This window comes from Puma concolor, chromosome D1 (assembly GCF_028749965.1).
Source record: "Puma concolor isolate L17-30 chromosome D1, mPumCon1.1.hap2, whole genome shotgun sequence".
Taxonomy (NCBI): domain Eukaryota; kingdom Metazoa; phylum Chordata; class Mammalia; order Carnivora; family Felidae; genus Puma; species Puma concolor.
The window spans coordinates 72,746,671-72,766,745 of NC_141676.1; the positions used below are offsets into that span (position 1 = coordinate 72,746,671).

A 20,075-nucleotide genomic window follows, 5' to 3' on the forward strand; every position below is an offset into this window, starting at 1 on the left:
CTGTTTGTGAGATCGAGCCCCACTTTGGGTTCTGTGCTGATAGCCTAGAGCTTGCTTGGGATTCTCTGCCTCCCTCTGTGTCTGCCCCTCCCCCGCTTGTGCTCTGCCCCTCTCTCTCTCTCTTCCAAAATAAATACATAAACATTTTTTTTGTGGGGGGGAGTGGTTTAAAAAAAAAAGAGAAGAAGATCTTCATGACCATGCAGCAGATCTAAAATAATAATTGTGAGGGGCACCTGGCTGGCTCCATCAGTAGAACCTACAACTCTTGATCTCAGGGTTGTAAGTTCAAGCTCCATGCTGGGTGTAGAGATTACTTAAAAATAAAATACTTTAAAAAAATAAAATAATAACTGTGTGACAAAGCAACAAAATTAAATTTCTCATTATGGCACCATGAGAATAACTGGGATGAAATTAAACAGTCATTAAACAAATGTTAGTTTAGGAGGAAAAAGGTATAAAATGAAGACACATTGAATCTGGTACCATAAAACACATTCTCTTTTCAAATTAACATGTTCTTATTAAATGTCAGAAATATAACTCAGAAACAGGTGAACTTGAGTATGAAGGCTTCTATGGATAATATTTTGAGTTGAACTGCTCCAACATTTCAAAAAATCTAGGAAACGAAAGTTCTGAGTTGGTCACAACACATTAGGACTTTCTAGTAAAGTACAAGCAATCACATTTTCCATTCCTTGAAAATAAATAAATCAAAAATAGATGTCATCTTAAAAAATCAAAGTACTCCTTTATTTTAAAGGTTGTTATGGGAAGTAGGAGGGGGTTATTGTTTGGTTGTGTGTGAGTGTGTGCGTATGTATGTGTGTGTGTTGTTTTGCTTCCCTCAAAAGACTTTCGTTTCTTCATAGCTTAATTTTAAGATTCCAAAACTCACAGCATGTCATAATTAAACATCTCCTAGGAAGTACACAGTCTGATTAGCACATTAACTCAGGCATAAACCAGCCGTGACCATACTGCCTCCAGGTCTGGGTCAGACCAGCCTGGGAAAGAACAGTCATGATGAAAACTCCTTAAGATACATTAACCTCAATGTTATTTTATCTTCCATCAGTTTAGATCTTCTTTTTTCTATCAATTCTTATGCAATTGTTTTAATCATTAATTCTGGTCTGAACAATCACCCAATCTTTTAAAAATAAAAAAATAAAAAAATGGGTACACTGGTTCTGAGAATTAAATGATTTTACCTTCATTCTCAAAGGTTCCCACCACCAAAAAGTTTTGATATTTAGAGAGAAGTAAGAGATCTGTTTATAGTTACACACCAATAACTAAAGCCCACAACTTCCCATCCAATATCAACTCCTGTTTTGGAGACAGAGAGCAAGAAAACTACCCACATCCCGATGTCTTTTTATTGGGCTGGTTAGTGGCCAGCTGTTTGCTGTAAAACAAAATGATACATGCATATGACCATGAAAGTAGGAATATTTTCCCCCACAGTCTACACTCACACTGTCCAAGATGGAGCCACTCACTGCAGGGAGTTACTGAGCATTTGAAATGTATGTAGGCCCACCTACCAAGAAACTGAGTTTTTAGGTTTATTAATTTTTTTTTTAATTTAAACTTAAAGCTGAGGGGAGCCTGGGTGGCTCAGTTCGTTAAGCATCCAACTCTTGACTTTGGCTCAGGTCATGATCTCATGGTCCATGAGTTCCAGCCCCGCGTCAGCCTCACCTCTGGGCTGACAGCGTGGAGCCAGGTTGGGATTCTCTCTCTCTCTGTTCCTCCCCCACCCACACTAGGCTCTCTTTCTTTCTCTCTCTCTCTCTCTCTCTCTCTCTTTCTCTCTCTCTCTCTCTTTCAAAATAAATAAATAAACTGTACTAATTAGTTAATTAATTAATTAAGAGCTGACACTCCTTTGTGTTATCAGAAAATGTTTAAATAAGTTTGGAACAACGTGGGTATGTGGATTCATTCACTTTTTGATTTGTAGAATTTTACAAAATCTAAACACAGGTCAAGTATTTCTGAGGAAAATTTGGTGACTGAATCTTCATGTGCACAAGTGTAAAATGCATACTATATTTCAAAGAGTAGGCAACAGCATATAGAATAACTCATGAATATTTTTAAAAATACTGACTACATGTTGAATACTTCAATCTATTACAATACTTTGGATATTATTATTATTTAAATTAAAATAAATTATTAAATTTAATGCCACTACTTTTTACTTTTCTAGTGGGCTATAGAAAATTTTTAATTGCATATGACTCATACTACATTTCTATTGGGCAGCAATGATGATGAGTAACAGTAACCAGTGGCATAAGTATCAGAGATGAGCCAGTGAAGTGATTTAGAAAATCTGCGTAGCATGAGCAAAAAGCAAAAAAGGTCAGGCAGGACTGTATTCACATCCTAGCTCTGACACTGAACAAGTCGCCAGCTTCCTCGGCCTACATTTTCCTATGTGTAAAATGGGAAGAATAGTTTCCTCGCATAAACAAAAACATTTGTAAAGTGCCTGCTATATCATAGTAATAAAGAAACAGTTGAATAGTTGTTTTTCAGTAGAAAGCAGAGATCTCAACCTACTAAGAATTAACTACTTCTCAATATCTATGCCTTCTTGCAAATGGGCTATATTCTGTGGACCCTTCCTTCCCCTAATACTAGTGCAACTTTATTATTACCTTACTTCTAAAGATGAGTAACAGCAACCTTTATACTCAATGTTATTATCAAAATATTCAACAACTGGGGGTACTTTTTCCATTTGTGTCTTCTAGTGGAAGCAAATTCATTTCCAGGAATACCATCATGATTTTTATGAACCTAGGATTCACCTTAAAGACACTTAATAATATCAGAATACTTATTATGTTCTTTTCAGGCTTTCTAAAATTCATCACAGTGGGACCTTGTTCTTATGAGTGTTTAGTAGGCCCAAAGACACTCTATCTGTGACCTTAAGTTAATAATAATGAAGCATAGTTATTAAACATGTAAAATATGGGAGCCAGAAATATTTATTTAAAAATTAATTATATCTTATTGTTATACTCTATTTTCGTTGCAATTTGAAAAATGCCTACAAATTCTTATACTATGAAGTAATACCATAATAATCAAAAGATTAGGAAAGATAAGCTTAGGACAAATAAAATTAAATCCTCCTTCATAAAGCAAATAAATTATAGAGTTCCTTTTTCACTAAAAAGTAGAGTAATATAGACTGAAAGTATTCCAAAATGAGTTAGATAAATTAATGCCTAGAAAACTCAATAGGTGATTACTAAAAAGTGAGAAGTTTGGAAGTCATCTTTCACATTTCAGCAGGATGCCAAGAAGAAAAACCATCCTTCCCCATGGTGACTTTTCATACAATGTTGACTCCTGACAGGATGGCTTAAGGGTCAGCTCACTATGATACAATCATTCTTATGTTTCCATAAAACCTTATTTACAGGGCACCTGAGTAGCTCAGTCGGTTAAGCGTCCTACTTTGGCTCAGGTCATGACCTCTTGGTTCTAGGGTTCAAGGGTTCAAGCCCAGCATTGGGTTCTGTGCTGACAGCTCAGAGCCTGGAGCCTGCTTCAGATTCTGTGTCTCCCTCTCTCTCTGCCCCTCCCCTGCTCACGCTCTGTCTCTCTCTCAAAAATAAGTAAACATTTAAAAAAATATTTTTAAAAATTAAAAAAAAGCTAATTTACAATGACCTCTCTCTTCTTTAATCTGTTTCTTGTATTTTTCACTCATAGTTTTCCATTTAGTCCTTTTATCATTTTTTCTTTATTCATCTGATGAATATTTATTGAGCCTTTCCTGTGTGCCAGCTGGTCTGCAGGCCTCACCATTGTACCTCACTAGCCTGTCATATTATTCAAACAAAAGCACTAATGTAAGATGGAAGTAGAGAGAGGCAAAACACACATAGCGTTGTTTTTGGGTTTTTTTTTATTAGTTGGGTTATATGTGTGTGTATGTGTATATTCTTCATCATATCTGACTTGTCAACAAAAATAAATTTGAGGTTATCACACCGCATCCAAGTTCATAAAAATTAACTCGGTTTCCAACATAATTTGTAAGTAAGTTATTATTTTAGCTTATACAAATGTCATAGAGTGAGATCCAATACTCAGTTGTGGCTTCCAACTTGTCTATTCTTAGATTTTATTTTAATACAAATATCTCCTGGTGAAAATGTACCACTTTTGATAGCAAAATTTACCATCATAACTCTTTAGAGTTTTCTCCAAGTTATTCATATAGTTACATAATAGGCCAGCTATCTCCTACTGAAAAATCTCGTGTTCACTAATTCACACCTAAGGGGGACTTTCTAGGGGAAAAAAAAAAATTAAAAAGATAAGTCAGCAGACCTTTATATGTCTATTAGAAAAAATTTTTCTTAAGTTGTTTCTTCAATTATAAGTATTTACGTGTTTGATTTTCCATTAGACTATAAGCAACTTGAGGCCAGGGGCAAGCTCTTACTCTGTATGTACCCATTTGAAAAGTGCAGGTTTCACAACAGTTTGCTGGTTAAATGGAAGGTTGGTTGGATGAAAAATGAAAGAAAATTTCAGATTTAAGAGTTAGTAATGAGTTTAATCTTTGAGACTATTATTCTTAACCCATTAGTTAAAATCAGAGATGAGCAATGATTATGACATGTCGGTTAGGTTCATCAATTATAACATGTTATCGCCCTGGTTGGGGATGCTGATAATGGGGGAGGCTATGCATGTGTGGGGGTAAGGGAGCATATGGGAAATCTCTGTACCTTACTCTCAGTTTTACTGTGAACCTTAAACAGCTCTAAAAAAAAAACCAAAACAAACAAACAAAAAAAAAACTCTTAAAAAAATAGGTGTTAAACTTAAAAATATACATTGTGTGATCAATAGATAATGAAAAATAGTATTCTGTTATATAAAAACACCCGCTAACTAATTCAGCCGCAATTTATTGCAGTCTTAGCACGTACCAAGCACACTACTCTCAGAGCTGTGGCTTAAAGATAAATAAGATCTGTAAATGTAAAGCAGGAGTTGGAAAGCTGCTTCCACCAAATTCATGTGAGCTGATAGCAATTTTAAATCATCATTAAACTATGGAAAAGAAAACCATGGATCTATTACTCACAATGGGTTCTCTTGCCCAATGAAAAGGAAAGACAAAATCTACCTTTTCAGACATCCCAAAATTTTTCAATACATTTTATACTTTTTGCTTGTTGCTTAGAAAATGCTATCTCCTAATACAAAGTAAGAAGTCCTCAGTGCCTCTGTCTTTTGTTAAGGAGTCAAGGAAAAAGGGAGTGGAAATAATGAGACCAGAAATGTCATGGAATAGAGAAAAGAATATCAACATGAGATAAATCAGAGTGAAGTTCTGCACAAAATCATTCTCATATTAGACCAGAACCCTGCAACCATAATCAACCAGAAACCTAGGGTAAGATGTTGAGAAATGCCCAGAAATGAATAACTGCATTGGACACAGACTTTGTGAGAACTGGCAGTAAAAGGAAACAGTGCAGAAATCCTCCGGATAAGCTTATGGGCAGGCTGAAGGCTTGACTGGTAAAAACTACAAGCCCGTCATTGGCTGGTCCTGATGGTGAAGCAGATCCTTCAAGGCACTTGGCAGCTGGCAAGATGTAGCAACTTCTCTCAGGTACTACTAGCCTGGTATTGCAGGTTCATTCCTTTGACTTCAGCAGATAGTTATCTTTTGGTTCTTTAAAGAGTTGATCATTTTAACATAGACGAGTGTAAATAATACATCAGGAAAACCTGACTGCTTTAGAGAATGACAAACCTTTCTGAAGTGAACAACCAATGTTTCTTTAATAGATGGAAAAATTGACCAAGGCTTGTAGCAATGTCTTCCCGCCTTAAACACATTCTACCAGGTCACCCAAGTCCCACTTACCCCTAACATCTGGTGGAGGTAGTGATACTCTGGCCCTTGGTTATACAGCAGGAAGGTTTTCCAGAAAAGCAAAACATTCAGGGAGAGCCAGACAAACTAGATCACACAAAGAAAGAGAGAAAACAAAAATTAAAAATAAACGTTACCTGATAAGTGGAAACCTCACGTGCATTCGTTGAACACAATACTTTGAGTGGAAGCTGGATTAGTAATTGCAGAAAGCATTCTTAATTAACCAGCAAGCTGAAGACTACTCAGAGGAAAACAAATCTGACCTCACTCAGTCCCTGCACCTGAGATTAAGCATTCTGGGTTGCAAGCAGGTCTCCTAAACCATCTGCAAATATCCCCTGCAGCACAAAACGAGGCTAAGAAATTAGTGACATCACCCAGTCCCGAGCATGGCATGTTGTTAAAATGCAACACCAAACAGAAACAATCCGGGAAAAGAGCAAAGGGGGAAAGAAGTTTAAAGGGTTAAGAAAAACTTGTGTTCACTAAAAGTGATCTCTCTTCCTCCACATCTGCTCTCCCAACAGTGTGCAGGAAAGTTCCCATGCACTTGGAGTAGGGGTGAGGGGAGGGTGTCGTTATTATCTCCAGGTATTAACAGCGGAAAGTTTTGTGAGTTCAGAATGTCGGAATTAGAGGCAAAACTTCCAACTTCCCACCCGCGCACGCTCAGAGAATGAATCAAAGTTGCTGCACGACAGACAAAACGCAGGGAGAGAGCCTTGCCCGCCATCCTACCAGGCAGAGGTGTTTAACCCCTTCGTTGGCCAGCCAGCTCCTCCAGGACACAGCCATGCCGCCGGCCCCGCCGCGCTGCGCTCTCCGGCCGCCGGCCCGCGAAGGAGCGGCGGCGGCCGGGACAGCGGTTACAGTTGTGCGGCCTGCGGGGGGGGGGAGCCGGGTGGGGACGGAGGGTCAAAGACTGAGTGGAAGCGGAGGCCGGCGCCGAGCCAGCCCGGGCGGGGTCTGCGCCCCGGAGCCGGGTCTTCCGGGCGCCGCGGCTGCGGCCCGCGCGGGGTCTGCGCTGCGCGCTCGGCTGCCCCGGCCCCGCGCTCGGAGCGCGCGCTCCCCGGCCCCAACGCCCGGCTGCGCGAGTCTGCACCGCCGAGCCGGTCCCTTTGTCTGCGGGCTAGCCTGTTGTTGTGGCTGCCGCCGTTCAGGATGTCCCGGCTGGGGACTGGGAGGCGCCCCCCGCAGGCTCGCGGAGACCGACCACGATGTGGGGAGTGATACCCGTACCCTGGGCACCCCTCCGCCCCCTCGTACGCTCGCACGCACCTAGCTCTTAGGCACGGGTCGTTTTCCCCAAAAAAGTTCCACTCAAAGACGCTCGGGAACGAAATTTGAGCCGGAAATAGCCTTTTGTGTACTAACATCCCCCTTCTCCCGCCCAACCTCAGGAACGCATCCCAACCCCAACGAAGTCCCCTTCACAACCTTCACCTAAAGCTTCCCTCTGCCTCCCTCTTCGCAGTCCCTCACCCCTACCCCAACCCACATTCTTGCGAAGCTTTTAAGAAAATTTTGAATAAAAAAGGGCCCGGCGGTTTAATGGTTAAAGATGACGTCATTCTCAGGGGCTTTAGGGAAGCTCCGATCCACTCTGTTTAGAAATGTGCGTCTTATTACCTAGTATCAGAGTCTGTTTAGTAATAGGAATCCTCTCAAAGTTGTGCCAGAGGCCTGGTGAAGGGTGCGGAGAGTATGACATTGACACAGGCTACCTACCTTTCACACCGCAAATTATCAATATTAGGAAAGAAAAAAAAAATCATTCACCTAGAAGAATGTCGGATACACAGTAAGTGTTCAACAAAAGTTTATGAAATCAGGACTTTCCAAACTTTAACAACTAACAAGTGGTAGAAAAGGTAAACCACTAGTAGCCTAATTTCATGTCTTTTAAGCTTTTTTTTTTAAACAAAATTCATTTTAAAACACATGCCTTAATATGTAATTGAAACTGAAATTTCTTCTCTTACTACAGCAATGTACTTCCCTCACTAATTTCATGAACTGATTAATGACTGCAACCCTCAGTTCAGAATTTGAATTAATCCCTATCAAGTGTGGGTTACATTTCTTGCAGAGAACTTTCTAATAGCCTGTCATTTTCCATTGGTAAAGGACTTTCCTGTTTCATGCAATATCAAATCCTGAAAACTGCTTTAAATCTTTCCAGGGATAAGAAGCATGTTATTTATAATTTCATATTGAATTTGTTATTTATTACTTATGGAATTTATTATTGAATAAACCCATGTTTATAAACTCATATTGACCATGTAATATCTAAAGGACCCAAAAAATACCACACAAAGAACCCAAGGAGAGTCACCACTGGGAAAAGTCAAATTCTGGGACACACTGGTACTCCTCAAATTACACCCTAAGTAACCATCCCAGAGCCATAAGTTCAATGGATGCGAGGTATAGAAGGTCCAGAAAACCGTTTTGGTTCTTGCCATGAGTGGAGAAGAATGAAGCAATTGAAGAATAGTAAAATAAAAGGCAATTTTTCTTGACGTAATTGATCTAGTTCTTTTTTTCCCCCATTTTATTGAGAAATTGACACACATCACTGTAGAAGTTTAAGGCATACAATAAGATGGTTTGATTTACATATTGTGAAATGATTATAATAATAGGATCAGCTAACATCCATCATGTCGTATAGAAATATATGAATAAAATAAAATGAAAATAAAGAAAAAGGAAAAGGGGGGGAATTTTTCTTGTGATGAGAAGGATTTACTCTCTTAACTCCTATATATCCTATAACAGTGTTAGCTATGGTCATCATGTTGTATGTTATGTCTCTAATATTTATTTATTTATTTATTTTTATTTTTTTTTTTTTAAATTTTTTTTTTCCAACGTTTATTAATTTTTGGGACAGAGAGAGACAGAGCATGAACGGGGGAGGAGCAGAGAGAGAGGGAGACACAGAATCGGAAACAGGCTCCAGGCTCCGAGCCATCAGCCCAGAGCCCGACGCGGGGCTCGAACTCACGGACCGCGAGATCGTGACCTGGCTGAAGTCGGACGCCCAACCGACAGCGCCACCCAGGCGCCCCTCTAATATTTATTTATCTCATCACTGGAAGTTTGTACTTTTGACCACCTTCCTCTAATCCCCTCTCCTCTGACCCTCTGCTTCTGGTAACCACAAGTCTGATCTAGTTTTCTGAGGTTTTTTTGTTTTTTTTTTTGTTTTTTCTCTAATTCCCCTTATAAGTGAGATCATATAGGGGCGTCTGGGTGGCTCAATCAGTTGAGTGATCGACTTCGGCTCAGGTCATGATCTCGAGGTCTGTGAATTTGAGCCCCGTGTCAGGCTCTAAGCTAACAGCTCAGAGCCTGGAGCCTGCTTCGGATTCTGTGCGTCTCTCTCTCTCTGGTGCTCCCCCACTCGTGCTCTGTCCCTCTCTCTCTTTTTCAGAAAATAAATAAACATTAAAAAATTTTTTAAAAAGATAAGTGAGATCATATAGTATTTGTCTTTCTCTGCCTTATTTCATGTAGCATAATGTCCTCAAGGTCCATCCATGTTGTCACAAATGGTAGGGTTTCCTTTTTTTTAATATCTGAATAATATTCCATTGTATATAGATGTACAACTATATTGTTGTACATATTATTATGTTAACTGAAAGAATAAGGACATTAAAATAAAGACAACTTCTTTGTCCATTCATCCATCCATTCACACTTAGGTCATTTCCATGTGTTGGCTACTGTAAATAATGTTGCCATGAGCACCAGGGTGCAGATACCTTTTCCAGTTAGTGTTTTCATTTTCTCTGGATATATTTCCAAAGGTGGCATTGCTGGATCATATAACAGTCCTATCTTTAATTTTTTGGAAGATCCTCTGTACTCTTTCCATAGTTGCTATACCAATTTATCATCCACCAACAGCGCACAAGGGTTCCCTTTTCTCCACATCTATGCCTTGTCTTTTTGATGATAGTCATTCTAATAAGTAGGGGATGATATGTCATTGTGATTTTAATTTGCATTTCCCGGGGCGCCTGGGTGGCGCAGTCGGTTAAGCGTCCGACTTCAGCCAGGTCACGATCTCGCGGTCCGTGAGTTCGAGCCCCGCGTCAGGCTCTGGGCTGATGGCTCAGAGCCTGGAGCCTGTTTCTGATTCTGTGTCTCCCTCTCTCTCTGCCCCTCCCCCGTTCATGCTCTGTCTCTCTCTGTCCCAAAAATAAATAAACGTTGGAAAGAAAAAAAATTTAATTTGCATTTCCCCAAAAACTAGTGATGTTGAGCATCTTTGCATATACCTGTGATCTTTCATATATCTTCTTTGGAGAAAGGTCTTTTTAGGACCTTTGCCTATTTTTTAATTGTTTAGGTTTTCTGTTTGTTTTGTTTTTGCTTTTGGTTTTGCTATTGAGTTGTATGGGTTCTTTATATATATTGGATATTAACCACTTATTGGATATATGTTTTGCAAACATTTGTTCTGATTCCATAGGTTGTCTTTTCACCTTGTTGATGGTCAAAGACCATTTTTTTTTTTTTTTTTACAGATCAGCTACTTCTAGGGGGGAAAAAACAAACAAAAATAATGGACCCAGCTCTTGCTATGTACCTACTACTTGTCAGCCACTGTCCTTGGTACTTCATATTCAAAATCTCACTTAATTCACTCCATAGTTCTCCAAGTGGATGTCAGTGCCCCTACTTTAAAGATAAAGAAGTTATCCCACCTTGCCTGAGAGGGTGGGAGAAATAGGCAGATGTTAGTTAAAGAGTATAAACTTCCACTTATATAATGAATAAGTTCTGGAGGTGTAATATATAGCACAATGATTATAGGTAACAATATTGTAATGTATACTTGAAAGTGTCTAAGAGAGTAGATCTTAAATGTTCTCACCACAAAAAGGATATGAGAGGGGTGCCTGGGTGGCTCAGTCAGTTAAGTGTCCAGGTCTTGATTTCAGTTCAGATCATGATCTCACAATAGTGAGACTGAGCCTTGTGTTCAGCTCTGTGTTGAGTGTGGAGCCTGCTTAAGATTCTCTCTCTCCTTCTGCCTTCCTCTTTCTCAAAAAAGAAAGAAAGAAAGAAAGAAAGAAAGAAAGAAAGAAAGAAAGAAAGAAAGAAAGAAAAAGAGAGAGAGAAATGGTAATCATGGTAATCAATGGTAATCATTTCACAATCCACAAGTATCAAATCAACATATTTAATACCAAATGAACATAATGAACACTTTAAGCTTATATAATGTTCTATGTCAATTATATCTCAATAAATCTGGAAAAATATTATGTTAACTGAAAGAATAAGAACATTAAAATAAAGATAGAAAAATCAAAAAGCAGAATAGCAAAACAGGATTTGAGATGGCAAAACAGGATTTGCTTCCAGTTCTAACAACCCATAACCAGACCCGTTTGTGAAATCCTTCTGTAAAACGACAGAATGCCATACAAGTGTTGATTATTACATTGATCACTATAATCTCGTATGAGCTCTGCAGAAGGGGCCCAGGTTCTGACTGGGTGTGTCGCCTTACAGGGAAACAATACTGCAAGCTACCCTCAGGGGACAGAGCTATTACTCTGTCATGCAGGAACTCTCATTAATGCAATTCTTTTCAATATCATTTCCCCTAGGCCAGATTGTTTAGTGAAGTAGTTACTGTCTTTACCAAGATAGGAAAGTCTGTCCTTGAAAGTAATGAGGAATTCTGTTGCTATATCAGCATTCCAAAAATCATAGTAAAAGAAAGAAAGGAAGGAAGAAAGAAAGAAAGAAAGAAAGAAAGAAAGAAAGAAAGAAAGAAAGAAAGAAAGAAAGAGAGAGAGAGAGGGAGGGAGGGAGGGAGGGAGGGAAGGAGGGAGGGAGGGAGGAAGGAAGGAAGGAAAGAGGGAGGGAAGGAAGGAAGGAAGGAAGGAAGGAAGGAAGGAAGGAAGGAAGGAAGGAAGGAAGGAAAAATAAATCATGTTTTTGCCAGGAAAAGACTTCACAGGAAAAAAATCAAATGACAAATACCTTTATTTTTGGCTTAAATAATAGTAAAATAGTAGTGACCATCCTATGCTGATTATAATCTCTGTTTGGCAGTTAGAGATGTTTTTGATCTATTATTTATTACTTAATAAATACTGGCAAAGGTAGACAGTGTCCTTCAGAGTATGAAATCCATGGGGAAAAATATTGATCAGAGTTTACCCCTCTGGCCTGCTTTCTTTGTTCACTCCTTTATGTGTCAGCTCAGAAGCATGTCTTTGCCAGGAAACTTTTCCTGGCCACCGCCCCCAACTCCTGTGTGCTCATATACTCTGTGCCCATAATCACTACTGCATTTTCCACATATTCTTTAATTCTAGGGGTGCCTGGGTGGCTCAGTCAGTTAAGTGTCCGACTTTGGCTCAGGTCATGATCTTGCTGTTCCCAGGTTTGAGCCCCTGCATCAGGGTCTGTGCTGACAGCTCAGAGCCTGGAGTCTATTTCAGTTTCTCGTCTCCCTTGCTCGGTGCCCTCCCCCTGCTCATTCACTGGCTTGCTCTCTCTCTCTCAGAAATAAATAAACATTAAAAAAACAAAAACAAAAAACATAACAGGACCTTACAGAGTGAATAGTAGTTAAGTATATTCTCCTTCTTTCTGTGCCTGTCTCAAACTCGTGTCTCCAGTGTCACTTTCTGGTAATGGAAGAAAAGTCTCTGCTCTGCTTGGTAGTTAATTACCAGTAAGGACAAACAATAGATCCAGAGCCCCTTAATATAGGTGTCACCTAAACCACAAACCATAAGATATGCAATCGAGACAAGCTGGCACTTGAATTTGTTTCTTGGGGCTGCAGTAACAAATTATCAAAGTTCAGTGGCTTAGGGGTGCCTGAGTGGCTCAGTCTGTTAATCTCCCAAGTCTTGGTTTTGGCTCAGGTCACGATCTCACGGTTCATGAGTGTGATCCCCCTATTGGGCTCTGCACTGACAGTGTAGAGCCTGTTTGGTATTCTCTCTCTCTCCGTTTCTCTGCCCCTACCCTGCTGGTGCTGTTTCTGTATCTCTCAAAATAAATAAATAAGCTTTATTTAAAAAAAAAAAATTCAATGGTTTAAAACAACAGGAATGTATTCTCCCACAAGTCTGGGAGCCAGAAGTCTGAAATCAGACTATTAGTTCAAAATCAAGGTGTTGACAGGGCCACACTCCTTCCTGAGAGTCTAAGGGAGAATGTGTTCCTTGCCTCTTCCCCAGTCTGGTGGCAGCTGGCATACCTTGCCTTCTGGCCGTACCACTCCACTCTCCACGGGCACTGGCCTTCTGTGTATGTGTCAAATCACTTCTGCCTCTCTCTTCTAGGGATGCCTGATTATATTCAGGGATTTAGGGTCTGGCCCCCCTCTGAAGTAATCTCCCCATTTCAAGATCCTTAACTTAATCACATCTGTAAAACCATTTTTCCCCTTTTCCTTCTAAAGTACCATTTACAGGTTTACAGGTTTCTGGGATTAGAATCTGATATATTTTGGTGGTCATTTTTCACCCTGCTATAACACCAAAATTAACATGTGTTAATTTTATTTCCCTAGTAGATATGTCAGGCTTGTAGTAGGAAATTCACCTTAAGAAATAAAAGTTGAGGGGTGCCTAGGTGGCGGTAGGTTAAGAACCCAATTTCAGCTCAGGTCATGATCTCATGCTTCGTGCGTTCTAGCCCTGCATTGGGCTCGTGCTGACAGCTCATAGGCTGGAGCCTGCTTTGGATTCTGTCTCCTTCTCTCTCTGCCCCTCCCCTGCTCGTGCTCTGTGTCTCTAAATAAACATGAAAAAAACGTTTTAAGAAAGAAGTAAAATTTGAGACTCCTACTAGTTAGCAAGAAATCAAGAAGTCAGGAACCATGCCCCTTCCTGACTTGATTGGATTTACTATTTTTGTTAACCCATATCTGATTATCAGGAGTGATAAGCATTAAACTCAAGATGAAAAGAGCCTGTGTGTTTTTCTTATGAACAGAAAAGAGGAAAATAGGAAATCTGTCCTAGGACGCCAGCGTTACTGACAGAGTGGACAGAGAATCCCAGAGGTGGGAGTAACTGACATTAAAGAGAAAGCAAACTACTTTGTAAGCCTTATTTTCCAACAAAGTATCTTTGAGGGAGTAAGAACCTCTTTAGCTTCAGTATTTCTCAAAGAACTGACCTAGCTGTGTGAGTGCACAGTAGACATTCCAAAATAACTGAATCAGATGATGGTTTACACTTGTTTTTGTATAGAAATGACAATGAGTCACTGTCTGGAACTTGTCCCCAGACTTGTGAATTTCTCACTGGTTTCCTGAGGGGCTCTTTCTTGCCAAGGGTCTCAGGGACATAGTTTCATTGAATACAATTGAATAATAATAAATTTTTGTTTGGAATTGCCCTATATAGAACAGTTTTCTAAACTTCCAGATTTCATAGACTGACAAAATTTCCAACAGAAAAAAAAAAAAAAAAATGAAACCAACACAGACCATCCAAATTTTGCTGCAAAGGATAACTTCTAAAATGAAAAATAAACAAGAACATCATGTACTTCCTGGGGTGCCTGGGTGGCTCAGTCGGTTGAGCGACTGACTTGGGCTCAGGTCATGACCTCACAGTTTGTGAGTTCGAGCCCCATGTCAGGCTCTGTGCTGACAGCTCAGAGCCTGGAGCCTGCTTCTGATTCTGTGTCTCCCTCTCTCTCTCTGTCCCTCCCCCACTCATGCGCTATCTCTCTCTGTCTCCAAAATAAATAAACATTAAAAATTTTTTTTAAAAAAAGAATATCATGCACTTCCATATTTATTAAAGAAAATTCATTTCTACCAAAAATAAATAAAAATTGTAAGAAATTTTGAATACCTTTAGCTTCCACAGAAACTCATTATATTCTCTCTCTCTCTCTCTCTCCCTCCCTTTCTCTCTCTCTCCTTCTCCTCCTCTCTCCTCAGATTATTTTTCATTACTTGAGCCTCAAATCTTTTCTATAAGATGGGTACAGACATTCTTATCTTCACCCTCATTTTATACATGAGGGAACTGAGGCACATGAACAGTAACTAGCTTGCCCAAGGTCACTCTTTTGTTTCTGGACCCAGTTCCAATGTGTGGAGAGTGAGAAGGAGGGGAGTTTCCTCATACCAACAAGCAATTCTCCACACACCAGCTGCCTGTCCTGCAATTCAACGCAATTCTGACACTATGTATGTAGAGATAGCATCAGATTACACAGGTTAAGGACACAGTCTTAAAAGACTGTCCCTACTCTGTACCCTACTTCAGATGGCAGTCTCATGCCCAGGTTGTTACCTGTACTTCTGACTAGAGGTTCCCACCACCCCCTTCCCAGGTTCAATTATTTAGCTAGAGCAGCTCACAGAACTCAGAGAAACATTTTACTAACTGGATCACTGGTTTATCATAAAATGATATAACTCAGGAACAGCCAGATGGAAGAGATCCATAAGGAAAGGAATGTGGAAGAGTGTAGAGCCTCCATGCTCTCTCCAGGGATGCCACTTTCCTAGCACCCCATGTTTACCAAGCCAGAAACTCTACACTTTGTCCTTTTGAGTTTTTTGAAGGCCTCGTTACATACACATGACTGATTAACCCAATCACCATGATTGGCCATTGGTGATCCATTCAACTTCCACTCCCTCTCCCCTACCTTTCAGGGTTGGGGTAGGGGGATGGAAGGAGGTTGGGACTGAAAATTCCCACTTTCTAATCACATGGTTGGCTCCTTAGGCAACCAGCCCTCATCCTTAGGTACTTTCCAAAATTCACCTCCTTAATATAACAAAAGATACTTTTATATCTTTTATCCCTCTCTTTGGAAATTCCAAAGGTCTTAGAAGCTCTGTGCCAGAAATGGGAACAAAGACCAAATATACATTTCATATCATAAATCACAATATCACAATCACCAAGACATTAAGGAGTAGATTCCAGAAGCCGATACCCTGTTCCTTCCTGGACACCATGGACTAGGGTTTCCATGAGTTCTGAGCTAATATTTCAGACTCCAAGTGGAGCTATGATTGGCAAGTCACCCAGTCATCTGAGGTGTACAGGGATTTACCAGTGGGCTTTTATACTCCCCAGATGGTGCACATTCTCAAAAGACTGTCTCATCTATTGTTTATGATATTATTTGTCCTTTTTATTGCATGGCATTCCCTAAACATAGCCATTAACAGAATAATTCCTGGATGTTTGTGTTATTTTATTGTTTTTAAAGTTTTAAATAGAAGTGTCCCAGGGTGCCAAAAGATATTCTTAACACCTGCTTCCATATTTCTGCTCACATCCTCAAATAGCTTTGAACTATTAAGGAAGTAAGATTGGACTTCTTTCCCAGAATCGCATCACTTTCTGAACATATCATAAAAATCTGAAGTCATAGCTGTTAGAATCTATGTTAAATGATATGCATGTCAGAGTCACAAAAACATCTGAATAACAAAAAGCTTTAGAGAACATCATAACTTCCACTTATAGAGAGGAAGCTGAAACCCTTCTCTCTGCTCTTAAAATTCACCAACATCCCTCAATACCACTGAGCCTTTGCACAACCTGAAAGCTTGCATTTATATATTCATTCATGAGCTTACTTGATTCATGTCCATCTCTGTTATAAAATGTGAACTCCCCAAAGGTAATGTTTTTGTTCATTCTCATTTCCCAGGGCCTAGAACATGACTAAGTGCCCAGTGATTATTTTGGGTTAAAGAGATGAATGCCAGGAGGAGAAGAGATTTCCCAGCTTCTCTTACCATAATATTTACACACTGACTTTTCCTTTTCTACACGGACATGGTATTCTGAACTTCTTTAATTATTTAGCATCCCCAAATATATTAGCCTGTTTTCCCCCATCTTCATCCATGTGTGCATGTTATTTTTGCTTCCTGGCACACCCTACCTAGTGGTACTCAGTTAGTCTCCAAACTCACAACAAGTATGCTTCCCTCTTAGGGCCCACATGGATTCTTCCCAGCTGGATCAGAAACACAGGCTCACCCTGTGTGCATCCCTCTCTCCAAGCAGTTATCAAGATGCACTTACTGATGCATTTCCTAGGTTGTTGTTTTTTCAACTAGATGTGAGCACTTTGAGAACAGAAAAATCTTCTTCATTATTTAAAACCTGGCACATACTAGTTGCTCACAAAATATTGCATGAATGAGTGAACGAATGAAAGCCTAGCACACAATAACAGTTAAGGTTATTTTCAAAATAAGAAATCAGCACTCACCAATCTTATTCTAATTTCCCAGAATGTGCCAAAGGTTTAACATTAGAATTGATGGGAAAGAAGTTCAAGAACATAAAAGAAAAGAAACTCACTTTTCCTTGTCTATCTCCTCCTCCATTTTCATGGAATTTAACCTTCAGGTAAAACTTTTTTTTCCCACTCTCCAAAAAGTTGAGATTGGAGATTTCGAAGTATTGTTTTTATTCTCATGCTCTCATATTGACTCACTTAGACCAACAGAGCAACTTAAATGTATGGGTAGCCTAACTGATCTTGAAAAAATATACTGTATGGGATCAAAGGTTTAAAAGAAACTGGAATGGTCTTACAACTTAGAGTTCCAGCTTCATATTCTACAATTGAAACTTTTGGAGAAAAGCTTTGCATTCTTGCTTCCTCTTCCCCTTTTCTTCAAAGTTTCCTCAATTATTTAGTTGGAGCCCCTTTTGAATCAGATCCCTACCAAAGGAAGCACTGTGCCTCCTCTAATCTTTCAAATTCTTTAGTTCAAACTTAGATAGGCTCAGACGTTACACTGTGATGCAATTATTTGCTACCCATATTTGTTTCCATATCAGTGGGATTTCATTGGAGCGGCAGAGTTTGAAAATCTTCCCCTATTATATACCTCTTCTTCATTTTAGTAATAAATCACCCAGAGGTTCAGCTGAATCATAGCTGTCCAGCTGGCTGTTACATGCCCTAGCCTCTCTGGCAGTCAGGAGCAGGCACTGACTATGTTTCTACAAATGCCATGTGAGCAGAAGGGATGTGTACATCCGTACTACAAAGGAAATTGCTTGCATTCAACTTTCTTTTTTGCCTGTCATGCAGCCTGGAAATATGCTTCGAACATGAAGGTAAGGACAATGAATGATAATGAAGAAATAAGATACTAAGAACCTAGATAACTTCGCAGGTGAGTTATAACTTCCCCTCTATAGAGCTCACTTCTTGATTGTTGTAAGGGAAAGAAATAAAAATTCTGCTTTATTTCAGGGGCTATATTTTAGGTTATATCTGTTGAGCTTGTACTCTATTATTATAGAAACTGGCTCCTGGAAATGAAATACCATCATCATAAAAATGAAAATATGTGACATTCATTTAGCAAGTTGTGTTGCAGGTAGAGAGGACCATAGTCAGGCTAGAAAGGTGTTTGCTGCTTGAAAATATATGCTAACTTGGAAACAGACCACATTGCTACCAAGCCTGTAGCTTTGGAGAATCAGGTAAAAAAAACCACTTTGAGAACTGGATGCTACTTGGAATTTTTAGCCAAGTGCTAGAAGAGGCATGAGGTAAAGTTAGACAAAAACGACCCATTCGCATATAGAGATGGAAAGGAATATAGCTCTGCGAATGTGGAGCCTATCTGTCTGTGAATGCAATTTAATGGATTAAAATGCCATTGACTTGAAGCCCTAGAAGATTGGGAAGGTCAAGTGCTTCCATTCCCCAAAGAGCATGATATAACATTGTGGTCAGAGCCAGCTGAGGGGCAAAGATCAGTTAAAGATTCCCGGCTTCCCAGCCAGCTTCCCAAGACTTCAGTTTCAGATGGCAGTAAGGTAGCCAATAGTAAGTTAAGGGGAAGAGAGATGAGCAGTGGAGAGAAGAGAATAAATTAAATATGAGTGACTATAGGCTCTGTGGAAATTTATCCAAAAGAGGTCTTTGAATGTGGCTATTGCACGTGGAACTGACTAGAAGCAAAAAGACAAGAATACTACTAAGGTATTGAGGAAATTTGTTACCCAAGAAATCACAAGTCTAGTGTTCAAGAGCCTATGATTATTAAATCTCTAACCCAATGCGTAGTTTCCTGAAGCTCCACTCTTTCTCGCCTCCACTGATATGGATGGTGGACAGGAGAAACCTCCCAAACACTCATAACAAAAGCCTAAGAGAACAATGAACAAGGGAGATACTTTAGGGCAGGGTGACCAAGAAACTTCCTCCACCAGCAGTAAGCTTTCACAGTTCCTGCCTGGAAGAATTTCACATTTGAATTTAGCTGAAAAGTACTGAGATTTACATTCCTTACATTTCTCAAAGGGTGTTTTTTTAAATTTCTTTCTTGAATTAAAAAAAAACAATTGTGGTAAATATAGATAACATAAAATTTACCATTTTAACCATTTTTTAAGTATGTGGTTCAGAGGCATTCATGACATTCACATTATTGTGCTACCATCACCAACCATCCATCTTCAGAACTTTTTCACCTTCCCAAACTGAAATTCTGTACCAATGAAACAACAGCTTCCCATCCCACCCTGTCCCCTCATAACCACTATTCTGCTTTCTTTCTTTCTCTGTGAATTTGACTCTTCTAGGTGCTTCATATAAGTAGAATCACACAGTATTTGTCTCCTTTTTTGTGTCTGGTTTATTTCACTCAGTGTAATGTCTTCAATATTCGTCCATGTTATTGCATAATGTCAGAATTTTGTTCCTTTTTATGGTTGATTAATATTCCATTGTATATATTCGTGACTGGAAATTTCCATAGGCAATGTGTCCTTCTCAGGATAACACAACTGGGGGGAAGCCCTTTTCCTACTCTACCATTGTATATTGGAATTGGGAAAGACTTACAACTTGTGTTTAGTTGATGGGTTACCAGACCATAAGACCACTTTCAGACTGAATAGTGAAGACTATTATGCTATGATCCTGGATTTTCAACTGCATTAGATAGGATTACTAGAAAGGATTTTAGGCAGCTCCCTTGTAGAAAGTTTGACTCTATTTTTGAGGAAAGATGAGGATACATACATAGGTAGCTAAAAGGGAAAAGTATGACAGAAATTGCTAAGTGTCCATGTATATTCATTCTGCCCTAGTCTACTAATAATAGAACCCCCAG

General features: G+C 39.5%; 1 protein-coding gene and 1 long non-coding RNA gene across 8 annotated transcripts in view; both read right to left on the bottom strand.

Annotated features, from left to right (window-relative positions):
- The window catches only part of NOX4 (NADPH oxidase 4), a 168,754-nt gene extending 161,415 nt beyond the window's left edge, over nt 1-7,339 (bottom strand). For 2 of the 7 annotated variants that reach the window (XM_086678547.1, XM_086678545.1), the window contains exons 1-2: nt 7,223-7,339; nt 5,933-6,028 (exon numbers count right to left, since the gene is read on the bottom strand). Coding sequence is in view for 3 of the 7 variants with exons in the window: in XM_086678545.1 (XP_086534671.1) it covers nt 5,933-5,941 (9 nt within the window). In the remaining 4 variants the exon portion in view is untranslated. Of the gene's footprint in view, nt 1-5,932; nt 6,029-6,078; nt 6,657-6,682; nt 7,200-7,222 lie in introns of those variants that run through there. The other 5 variants (XM_086678549.1, XM_086678548.1, XM_086678544.1 and 2 more) reach the window with 4 other exon arrangements.
- The window catches only part of LOC147576806 (uncharacterized), an 859,087-nt gene that overhangs the window by 377,698 nt on the left and 461,314 nt on the right, over nt 1-20,075 (bottom strand). The gene's annotated exons all lie outside the window — the stretch shown is intronic.